Here is a 12,852-nt window from a genome sequence, read left to right on the forward strand (position 1 = left end):
GGGGGAGAGACATAAGGAAGATTTTTATATGGCTCTCATTTACATTGTTCCAGCTTTAATTTAGATCAGGTAAAACTCATGTTAGGAGATACATTATTCGTCTCTTACCTTCTGTGAGTTAACTTGATGATTTTTACAATTAATTGCTTCTCATTGGCAATTCATAAAACGATGTAAAGTTTAGTAATAACTAAAGTGTATTTGGTTAGTAACATTAGTACTAAAGTGTGTTGCAATTTAGCTCGAGATGGGGAATATGAATGTCCTCAAGGCTTGTAGTTTCCTTAATGATATAATTAATGGTACTCCGTAATGTTTAATATATTACCTTTGTTCTGTCAAAAAAAAAAAAAAATTCACATGTTGAAAATAAAATAAGGATATTTACTATAGATATCCTTCTAATTTTGGTAAGAATATTATTATGTCAATGTTTGATTAATGCAACTCATGAGCAGATAATGTATTGATTTGATATTGAGAGCTTAATCATGTACTGAATTTTTATTTCACTGCAAGAAATTAGGGATATGACGACATTTAATAAATATCGTATTTAGTCACATAAATGTCACAAAATTACTCAACAACATTTATTTTACACTTGTATCAAATGTCGAAAATTTCAATATCGTTATTTTTCCGACATTTAGATTAATGTTGGCAACTAAAAAGTGACATTTCTTTATGACTTTTTATCAAATGTCGCCAATATGAGTTTTTAACTGCTGAATTTGTTCGTGACATATATAGAAATGTCGGAAATTATTACTCATCCTCTACAATAGAAATGTTGGCAAACATTAGTAGTCCAATAGTTTCCTCATTTCATTTTTATATATTAAAAAATAATAAATTTTAAGCTGATACAACAATCACATATTCAATTTGATTCTACATATGTCATACTACACAAATTAAAGTTAATTTCAAAGCACTAACGTATCTGCTTTGAAATCTCATACACATCATCTAATAGTAGTTCTAGTACAATAAACGGTTCCTTAATACATCTTCAAAACAAACAAAGAACACTATCTGAAAATTAAGTTGAGATGCCAGACAGTCGACTACAAGAACACTCATTCTTTACTGGTCATTTAGTGAACCTTCATGCAGAACAGAAACTGGTATCTATATACCCTCTTCACCAGACTATACACTGGTTCTTTGCTGGTCATAGTGAGCCTTCATCTACAGAGGGAACTGGAATCTCTATGGCGGCACTTTTTCACCAAGCATATTTATCTCTTAATTTTTGCATGACCTATGATGAAGAAAATGAGAGAAAAGTCCCGGAAAATGAGAGAAAAGCCTACGTCAGCTGGTGCTTCTGTGGAATAGCCATGTGGTTCTGGTTGAACTCGTTATTTCTTAACAGAACTAACGGAAGGATGTAATTTCTCATTTTTGGGACAGTGTAGGGATGTCGTTTGGTCATTGTCATAGGACAAGGATGTAGCTTAAGTCTTGAGTATAGCTGAGATATTTCTGGCCATTTTCTCTAGATTATTTCTATTTAAACATGTGAGATGTTGCTTTTTCTTCTTACCTTTTCTCTCTGACCTTAAAAGTGAAGTACAAGCAATTAATAATTATCTTCTCGTCATTTCTACTGAAAAAAACAGTGTACTTTTGACTTCCTAACATGGAACCTGCAGTGTTTTGGCATACTCGCTTAGCAATTTGTATCCTCTTTTCTGGTTTCATGGTGTAATGTCATCAAACAGACAAGCTTATTCTCCAAGAAAATTCAAACCAAGTTTCACTGTCAAGCAATTTCTTGTTTGGAACGGCCTCTTCATATTACCAGGTTCTTCTCACAGTTCTTTCCCCTTTTGTTTTTTCCTTTTTCCCGATATTCTTGTTTTTAACCGCTCTTCATTTTTTTCTCCGCAGTATGAAGGAGCTTATCTCAGTGATGGGAAAGGCCTCAGCAACTGGGACGTTTTTACCCATGAAGCTGGTGAGAGTTCAAAATGCCAATTTCTTTGTTTGCAACACGAATTCTGTTTACTGTGTTTTTAGGCTACCAAATCAAGCAGCACCAGTCACCAGCTCCCCGCACACCCCACAAATAGAGAAAAACGGAATTCATGTAATTTATTATTTTGGTCGTGTTGCAGGTCATATTAAGGATGGAAGCAATGGAGATGTTGCTGTTGATCACTACCATCGTTATTTGGTAATCCAGTTGATGCTCAGCCTTTTTAAAAAGAAAAAGAAAATGCTTCAAAAATTAATTAATCTTTGCAAACACAGAACCCACAGCCCCTTAGTCAGGGATTACTGGCTTCTTAGGCATTTCCGAAGGCTAACATTTTCTTGGATGTTTATCTAGATATCTTACCTACTTCATTGAATAGTTCCTTTCTTTCTTGAATCATATGTTGCTTGTTTTACCATTAAAGAAGTAAACAAATTTGCGCTCATCCCTAACGGTTATCCATAATGGCACCCAGAGGCGGATCTACCTGGAGAGGTTGGGGTTGTACGGCACTCGCACGCTCTGGCTAAATTTTTGAAAATGTAGCTATATATCATTATATCTAGTACAAAAAGATATACTCCCTTCGTTTCATATTAAATGATGTACTTTTCTTTTTAGTCTGTTTCAAAATAAATAACAAATTTCTAAATTTGGAAATAATTCAACTTTAAACTCCTCATTTTACCCATTTTACCCTTAATGAGAAGCTTTTATAACCACACAAAAGTCATGGCCCCACAAAGCTACCCTTAAGCTTTTAAGACCACAAATTTCAAAAGTCTTTCTTTTTTTCCTTAAACTCCATGCCGAGTCAAATTATCTCATTTAATTTGAAACAGAGGGAATATATATTAATTGCCACCCCCAATGTGAAAAAAGAGAATCGGGTGCCACTGGTTTGCGAGGACTTTAAAATCTTTTTATTCCTACGGAACCCGAGGTCGAATTTATATTGACGCATTAACTTGCTGCTGGTGCCTGCTGCTTTTCATTTTCCTTGTTTCCTTTGTTCAGCTCTAATTCTCACCTCTCTATTTCTTCCTTTTATTTGCTATATCTCCCTCTCTATTTTCCCCCTTTTCTTTTTTTCCTACTTCTTCCTTTCTTTTTTTCTTTTTTTTTTTAAAAAAAACTTTGCATTAACCTTCCTTTTCTTCTCTACCAATATGCTTACTTTAGACAATTTCTTTCCATAAGTCATTTGAATTGATTTTAGTTAATAGATAGTATATCCTTTTTTGGATGACACGACACTATTCTATATATATATAGATATTGGAGTATAATTAAGCAATATCACTCTCTTCTATTAACTTTTAAAAAAATTGAATGGCTTGAGTAGTAGACATTTTTGAGTTGATTCTCATATATTGAAAATTTTAAGCTTTTGCTCTGCAAAGAATTGCAATACAAACTTGGGAATTAAGATTAAAAAATAAACTCGAGAATCCGGAAGGTAAATTAATCTAGTTAAACAAACAATTTGTAGTAGTTAAGCTATTTTCAAACAAATTTTATAATTGGAGGTGCTCTTTCATTAATTTTTTTTCTGTGCAATTTTCTTTCATAAATAAATTAAATTTAAGCTTGAAAATAAAGTAACTAGACAAAATCGAACTTATTTGTTTATGTATGTGAATAAAAGGCTTAAAACTTAATTGGAGTAACAAAAACCTTATCGAATCGACCCGCTCTTTCTATTTAGTCTTTGTGGCTAGAGGTAAATATATGGTTTACACAAAGAGTGGCACCCGCAACCTCTAAATTTTGAATCCGCCTCTGATGGCACCTGACAGGCGCCGACCTAGAGCATAGAATACGGGTTTTCGGGAACCCAGTAATTCTTGTGTAGACCATATATTTATACTAAGAAGTTAACTAAAATATTTGTATATCTATCTGTGAACCCAGTTATTATTACATATTAATCTGAAATTACGGTAGGAACCATAAAGCTCAAATCCTGGATCCGTCTTTGTCCTGACCCCTTAATTAAAATGCCACATAAGAGTTCGTGTCACCATTTATTTATAATATTTTCTAAGATAAATAAGCCACTTAAATCTATTCAGCCTAGTATTTATTTCTTTTTTTATTTGGAAAAGGGCCTAATATATCAGTGAACTATGCGAATTGGTACAAATATGCACGTCCTTATTAGTTTGGCACACATATGCCCAAGCCTTCCAATACTTGCTCATTCATGCCCTTGCTTTGACAGAACCCACTATTTTGTTTATGTTAAATAATTTATAACCCGACCCAATCAAAATCTACTGACCGGGTCCATCATGACCCGAACCACCCTTATTTCTATATGACCGCACTAATTATTCCCCAATATATGACAACTAATTTATTTCTATATGACCCCGCTAATTTATTTCATTTGACTATTTGCAGGATATTTTCATTTCCTCGTACAATTATTTCCTTACCTTCGGCCCCACTCACCCACTCCCAACCCTTTTCATTTATTTCTATATGACCCCATTAATTTATTTCATTTGACTATTTGACAGGATATTTTCATTTCCTCGTACAATTATTTCCTTACCTTCGGCTAGGGGTATTCATGGTTCGGTTTGGATCGGTTTTTCTCCAAAAACAAATCAAACAAAGTAAGTCGGTTTTTCAAATATTAGAACCAAACCAAACCAATTAAGTCGGTTTTTCTCCATTCGGTTTATGTCGGGTTTTGTCGATTTTTTGGTTTTTTCGGTTATTTGTCGGTTTTTTCTTAAATATAAGACATACACTACCAAACACATATTCCAGCGACCACAATTTCAACGTAACGCTATCAAATCAATTGCCCTTTGAGAAATCTATTATTTACCAAGTTATATTGATGATAATTGAATTAAATAGTGATGAATAATTTAAGGACTCAATTAAAAATATATTATTTTTAACACGACATAGATTCTTAGACTTAACAAAAGAAAACTACCAATCATAATAGAATGTAAAGGTAAAGAACTATACTAAAAGTGCAAACTATTAACATTCACCATAAAATTTTTGAAACTTTGTATAAAAATATACATATATATAGGTGTAATAATTAATTTGAAATAGCTACTCCTATAGTCGGTTTGGTTCGGATTTTTTCGATTTTTTTCTGATTAAAACCATAACCAAACCAAATTTGATCGGTTTTTAAAATTCAAAACTAAAACCAAATCAAACCAAAAAGTATCGGTTTTTTTTGGTCGGTTTGGTTTGGTTCGATTTTTCGGTTTTTATGAACACCCCTACCTTCGGCCCCACTCACCCATTCCCAACCCTTTTCAATTTTTTCCTATTCTTTTCCTTTACCTTTCTATTGCTGACATCACCTTCACAAAAATAAAATTTAGTCTTCTTCTCCATTCAAGACCTTCAATATGTCAACAATGATATTCTTGATATATAACTAGCCAAACTCAACAAGCAATAGCTATATTTCTGTTTCAAGCTCAATGAGTCATTGTCAATCAGTTTCCACACTTCAAAACACCAAAAATTCTAAATCTCACAATTGAATTTTCGTACCAAATTTCAAAGATTACAATGATGGTGATGTCTTAATTTTTCTCTCCTTAAAAAAAAAAATGTTTCGAGTTGTTATTAGAGCTAAAAATCAAATTCTTCTTCTCATTTGAAGAATTTATGGTGAAATTTTTTAAATCCACCATGTTTTTTGATGCCGAAAATTTTGAAACCCAATTTGATTTGTTGAAGTGTTGCTGTTTTGAGCTTAAAATCGTGAATCAAACACTGATTTGAGTGAAAAACGAACTTGAAAATTCGAAATTCGAAATTCGAAAATGACTCAAGAACCTGAAATTTCATGCTTGGTTCTTACAGAAATGGAGTAGCAAAACAAATATTGGAGCTTAAAATGGGAAGAATAACACTGGTGTTCAAAAAATAAAAATAAAAAAAATCGCCATTGAAGGGTTTATAAGAGAGCTCTAGAACATAAGATTTAAGTACTCTAATTCGCTGAAGTTTAGGCTAAAGTGTTAGCTGGGGTTTATGACGATGTTGAAAGTCGTGGTTACCATATGTCCATTTGGTAAATGTTTTAGTTTGGATCGAAAAAATTAAAGCAAAAATGAAGCACTCATTGAGGAAGAAGCAGCCTTTTTTGGAATTTTCTAATATAGTAAATAAATGCAATAGATGGTAACCTGGAATGGCATTTTAATTGAGGTGTTAGGTGCCACTGTGAATAACCGTTAGAGGTGGAGGCAAATTTATTTACTTCTTTAATAATAGGGGTAATTTAGACGAAAAGTATAACGAAGCATAAATATAAACTATTTACAATAATACAGGGGACAAATCTGGACCTTCTCCCATTAAAGAATTTAAACGGGAAAATGCTTTAAAGGCAAAAACAAAATCTGTTTAAGGCAGAGGCATCAATATAGAATTAAGTAGGTTTCTTTAATTTTACCAAGAAGGGTCACGTAACTATTGCTTAATGTAGTAAAATCCTATACATTCATTCTAAATGTAAATACTTCCGATATATTATGTAAATTTTCTACTATTGCACTGAGAATAATTTTCTGCCTTCTTCTTGACTGCATATGTGTTTAAATCAGATTCACTATATTGGCAAGAAGCCGCTGTTACACCCATACCCACTACCTTTAAGATATTTATGTTTATACTAGTAAATTTCTCAGCGCTTCGCGCGGTGTGAACCTTTTTTATTATATTATGAATATCTTTCTCTAATATTTGATAATTAAAAACAACCAAAAAGTAAGTGTATACTATTACTGTATTCAAATATTTTTTCAAAAACCGGTTGAGGCCTTTAGTTAGTTTTCAATTTATTATTGACATTTTGTTTGAAAAGAAAAAATTGCAAAAACATTGTTACCTTTAATTTCTATGTTTTTACATAATATTTGTAGTCTGCCTTCTTTATTTTTTACAGATATTTGAATGCATATTTAGCTCACTCAATACTTATTCAAGTTTTTGGTTAATTGTCTATGTAAATCTACTAGATCTAGTCAAAGACAATGGGTGCTTGAGCACCCATAATGATCTATGTAGTTCCACCACTGCACCTTCTAATTTATCACTTCCAGATCTGCTGTCTGGTTCTTCTTCTCTACTTCTTCTGCCATTACTGTTAGCCGATAAATCGCCCGATAATCGTCCCATAATCTTTAATCTGATACCAATCCGTCCGTCATCTATTGGATGGCTAGTGGATTAATGTATTTATAATCCGATAACCAATAACCCGAACCGTTAAGCATATTATCCGCCCGATCCGCCCGATAAGCACCCCTATTCAGTAGGGATGGTAAAAAGTGAATGAAAAAAGAACGATGAACTTTGAAAAGAGAGAATTAAGAAATATATATAGCTGAGAGAGGTGTTAGTGAGGGGACAATGTACTTTTGAACCTTGCACAATTTGTATTTTATCGTGAGTGAAATGTCAAAAAAGTTGATATGAATTTAAAGTGAGGGACACTGAGATTAATTAGATGGTTTTTGCTAATACTCAAAACGTTTTCATGGTATTCTGAAATACTGCTCACACAACAATAAACTATTTGTGGCTTTATTAGGAGATCAAAATTAATTTTGTTCATGCATAAGAAAAGTGAACAGCCTAATTGTGCTGGACAGATGGCATACATGCAGAATTGCATATGCATGTTGACACGAAAGGGCCAAAAAAGTTAAATTCTTCTTTGTAATTAGGATTTAAAATTCACATTGGTTTCAGTGTATGGGTCAAAACTGATCAGCATCATATGAAAGCAGATAAGAACATGTGCATTTGTTGCTAATTTCAAAGCTGCTTACACTAATGCAGTGTATTAGCAATAATATAAAAGCGTAAATCGTGAAATGGAAGAGTTCTGATCTGTTTGGTATTAAAATGTAAACAGGAGGACATCAAACTCATGGCAGATATAGGTGTGAATAGCTATCGTTTCTCTATCTCATGGGCAAGAATTCTGCCTAGTAAGTTATAACAATCACGGCTCTCTTTCCTTCATCTTAAACAAATAAGGGCAGTCCGATACACTAAGCTCCTGCTATGCACGGGTCCGGGAAAGGGCAGGACCATAAGAGTCTATTCTATGCAGTCTTACCCGGCATTTCTACAAGAGGCTGTTTCCACGGCATGAACCCGTAACCTTTTGGTCACATGTAGGCAATTTTACCAGTTACCCCAAGGCCCCCCTTCCTCATCTTAAACAAATAAACTCCTAATTGCCGTTTTTACAATGAGAATCTTTTTTTTTTGGTCGGTTATAATTTTATTCAGAGGGGATATTTGGAGAAGTTAATATGGCCGGAATTGAGTTCTACAGTAAGCTCATTGATGCACTCCTACAGAAAGGTCAATTCTGCTTCTCTTGCTAACAGTTTTATGCTTTAGATAATCCAAAATGTAGAAAAGAAGTTAAATTTTGGGCTCAGACGAATTTGTTATTTACTATGGCTTCAGGGATCCAACCGTTTGTCACATTAACACATTTTGACATACCACAAGAACTTCAGGACAGATATGGTGGTTGGCTAAGTTCACAAATACGGTAAGTGTCACAACACAATTTTATAGGAGCCCAATGCTTTAAACTATGTATCAGGCGAAACAACTGAACATCTATCCATGACATGAACATGCATTATACATATCTTAAAATATTTATAAGAGCATGCATTCTACATTATAAACATTACTAAACATTTTCTATATCTTAGGAAATATGTATTTTTCAAAAAAAAAATGCCTTAAAGGGACATACATCTCAACTTACATCTACCTCGCACTCCAAATACTTAAATGACGTCAAGCACGTCCAATTAAATCAACCGGCATGATAGTTTGTATAAAACTATATCAATACTTGTTATTAGGGGTGTACAAAGGAAACAGACAAATCGTACCAACCAATATTCCTAGTCAAACCGAGAAAAAAACCCGACTATGGTTTGGTTTGATTTGGTTTGGTGTTGAAAAAAGAACCCGACCACAATTAGTTTGGTTTGTTTTTAGCTGAAGAAAGTCAAACCGAAACAAAACCAACCCGACATTACATATATAGAAATTTTAGATATATTTAATATATAAATATACTTATTGTGATGCAATAATTTATAAATATTCCTAAACTTTTTTATAATTTTATCTTTTAAGGTATTATTATTTCAAGGTTGGACTTAGAACATTTGAGTATTCCAATAAGTTTCATAGCCATTAATATTAGTAACTTAAATAATGCTAACAAAAGCCCAAACCAAAATCAAGTCAATACTAATGCTAACAAAAGACATTCAATTCAATACTGGTAATGACAATGTACTGAATATCTATTTTTTGTTTTGCAATGACTTAGATAAAAATACATAACCTATTTTTATTTTTTCTTCAGCGTTTAGTCATGTAATTAATACTCCCTTATTAGTCTTCTTATTTTAGAATGACGTAGTACTTTTAGATTATATTTATTTTTATTGTGGATTCTTAATTAGCAATATTTATATTACATAATTCTATTGTCTTTATTGTTGAATATTTTAGGATAATGCCATGACACATCTCATATTTTTGTATTATTTTTTCGAAAAATACCTTATATAATTGTATCTTACTTGGGTTAAAGAAATATTTTGAGCACAAGTCATATGCTTCGTGCTACGAAGATTTTACCAGGAAAAAAACCCCGAAAAAACCCGAATAACACGAAAACCCGAGAAAAACCGAGATTGAAAAACCCAAGTTTTATTTGTTTGGTTTGATCTTTAGTTTTAATAATCCGACACAATTGCTTTGGTTTGGTAATTGCAAAACCCGAACCAACCCGACCTATGTACACCCCTACTTGTTATAACAATTTCTAACTTACTCCATTTAGGTTCACAATTGGTTACAAGCCTTCCATATCCCATTCCATTTGATTACTCCAGTAATTTATAAGGTCTCCAAGGTATATATATATTAACTCAATGGAGTTACTAGAGTCATTAATTAACTCGATTTTTAACTTCTTTGCCACACTTTATCACTGACAACTACTTCTAACTAGCGGAGTACTATAAATACGCTCACACATCCCAATGAACACATAACTCTCTTGTGTACCTGGGTACAATTCATGCTCGCTTTAATCACATCGTTGAGATTTTATTTAGTCCGAAGAATTCTCCATATCTTACGGGACTTTAATTTACCATAAGTAGTTGGGCCCCTCTTATACTTAAAGCTAGTTGTAGATTCTATCAAAATCCAAAATGATGAACAAGTTACATTCGTGTTGCATGGGTTTTGTTTCAGGGATGATTTCAGCTATTTCGCAAACACATGCTTCAAATACTTCGGAGATAGAGTTAAATACTGGGTAACGATGAATGAGGCTAACTTTGTGGCCATTGCTGGCTATAGAGATGGGACTTGCCCTCCAACTCGATGCTCTGGTATATTTGGGAATTGTAGTGCTGGGGATTCAGAAAGGGAACCCTTCATTGCAGCTCACAATATGATCCTATCTCATGCAAATGCTGTCAGCATTTACCGCACCAGATATCAGGTTTTTTCGATGGTTCTCTCCCTTTTCTCCATTATCATGTCAATTCTCAACATGGCATGATCTGGCACGCAACTTGTTCAAATAGTAATTACTCTTCTAGTGCAATGCTACTGTTGGATTTTATGTTGCTCGGACTCTTCGAAAGTAATATCGGGTGCGTGCTGAATCCTCCAAAAGTAGTGTATCTTTGGAGTATTCGACACGGGTGCAGCCAAAGCTTGAAGAGTCCGTGCAACATAGGTTGGCTTGTCTATAGAAAGGAAAGGGAAGACTAGGTAAAGCAAAATATCATCATGAGTCTGTAACTATTTTTGGTGAAGTAAAATAGGAAAATTGTATATTTAGACGACTAGATGTGAAAAATTTATCCTTGGAAACTCCCTCCTTTATGCTATCTATTAAATCACCATAATATAGTAATCCCACTTTCTTTCTTTTCTTCTTTTTGGGGTCTTATCCTTATGATTCCTTCATTTCAGTCGACCCTGAAATTGTAAGTTCATTAGAAGACCCAAAAAGATACCAGTAATATAGTCTATTTTCTGCTGCTTTTCAGAAAAGTCAAGGAGGAATGATTGGCATTACTATGGGTTTCGAATGGTTTGAACCGTTAAGTAATTCCTCAGAAGACATAGCTGCAACTCATAGAGCTCGATCATTCTATGACAGTTGGTAAGCCTTCTATTTAAGTAATTTGGTTCTACAATATGATATTTATGCATCGGAAAGAGAGTAAAAGAACATTTTTTGCTAACTACCCACATGCAGGTTTTTAGACCCTATTATACTAGGAAGATATCCTAAAGAAATGGTACAAATTTTGGGATCTAATCTTCCAGAATTTTCAATGAATGATTTGAGCAAGTTGAGTTATGGCCTAGATTTCATTGGCATCAATCATTATTCGGCTGTCTATATCAAAGATTGCTTATATTCTGCCTGTGAACATGGAAACTCTTGGTCAGAGGGTTCTTATTTTAGGACTACACAAAGAGACGGCATCTACATTGGTGAACCTGTATGTTTCCTTAAATAACATCAGTATTCTTATCTTTAATCTTATTCTGCAAATTATTACTTGCACTTTTCTACACTGTTAAATTAATTTGTTAAAGGATTTTTTTAATGAATCAGGGGGAAGTGGACTGGCAATTTGTGTACCCACAAGGGATTGAAAAAGTTGTGATGTATCTGAAGGACAAATTCAACAATACTCCAATGTTTATCACTGAAAATGGTAAGAAAAATATTACACTTTCTTGTCCTTTAGAATGAGATACATTTTATCAACTAATTACTTGAGCGTGATGCAATTTGATCCACCGGCGGATACAACTACTAACATAACCGGCAATGTTGCAGGCTTTGCTGGGAACAGTTCTTCTATAGAGGATATCTTGAACGATGTTCGTAGAGTGAAATACTTGCATAGCAACTTAAATTCATTGGCAAATGCCATCAGGAAAGGTGCAGATGTAAAGGGATACTTTGTTTGGTCCCTTCTAGACAACTTTGAGTGGCTAGATGGATATAGCATAAGATTTGGACTTTACTATGTCAACTATACTAATCTCCAGAGAACTCCAAAATTATCAGCCACCAAGTATCAAGAGCTCATGAATAACTTTCACATAGAGCTTGAAACACATACTGCCAAGAAATAGCGTAAGAAGAGGATGTATATATGGAGACTTGTTGAAGATTTTTATTTAGGTCTCTATTGTTGGAAAGAAATTACTGGTCAATCATAGTATAATTGTTAAGCCTAATCCCTTCCGTTATATTGCACAAATTAGGCCCAAGCCTAATCTTTTTATTCACTCTAATAACGTAATGAAGATTTATTGTATAAGTAGAAATATTCTGTTGAAAGTAGAATTTCGTCCATTAGTTCCCATTTCTTCTGATAGGTCAACTTAATGTCCCAGAATTTTACCAAATGGGCGTAAACTTCTGCTGTTTTTCAAGGTACACTTTTCCATGAAAGCTCATGATTAATACTTGAGCATATGGGATGGAAAAGTTATATTCATGAAATATAGACCATAAGGATGCGACTCCATCCAAGGTTTGCCTATTATCTCAAAAAATTGTTGCTACAATATCAGCCAAAATATTGCCATAGAAATAGATTATAAGAACATAAATTATCAAACTAAGTATTGATGGAAAGAATGTGTCACACCTTAAGTCTGAATGGGGTGGACTATGCTCTATATGCAACTAACATGCACCTGAAACAGATTACATGCCTTAACATGAAAGGCAAATGCAAAATATAAAAGTCTTATATATATAT

The 12,852-nt window shown here is 33.5% G+C and overlaps 1 protein-coding gene across 1 annotated transcript; it reads left to right on the forward strand.

Annotated features, from left to right (window-relative positions):
- The first annotated feature begins 1,055 nt into the window (after nt 1-1,055).
- LOC109239927 (beta-glucosidase 18-like) lies at nt 1,056-12,448 on the forward strand. Its single transcript, XM_019406532.1, has 12 exons — nt 1,056-1,396; nt 1,720-1,813; nt 1,900-1,966; nt 2,127-2,185; nt 7,905-7,980; nt 8,288-8,362; nt 8,471-8,558; nt 10,301-10,553; nt 11,110-11,225; nt 11,322-11,571; nt 11,688-11,790; nt 11,916-12,448. The coding sequence occupies exons 1-12, from the start codon at nt 1,056-1,058 to the stop codon at nt 12,215-12,217; spliced, it is 1,824 nt and encodes a 607-aa protein (XP_019262077.1). The 3' UTR covers nt 12,218-12,448.
- The last annotated feature ends 404 nt before the right edge of the window (nt 12,449-12,852 follow it).

The sequence above is a fragment of the Nicotiana attenuata genome, unplaced genomic scaffold (assembly GCF_001879085.1).
Source record: "Nicotiana attenuata strain UT unplaced genomic scaffold, NIATTr2, whole genome shotgun sequence".
Lineage (NCBI taxonomy): Eukaryota > Viridiplantae > Streptophyta > Magnoliopsida > Solanales > Solanaceae > Nicotiana > Nicotiana attenuata.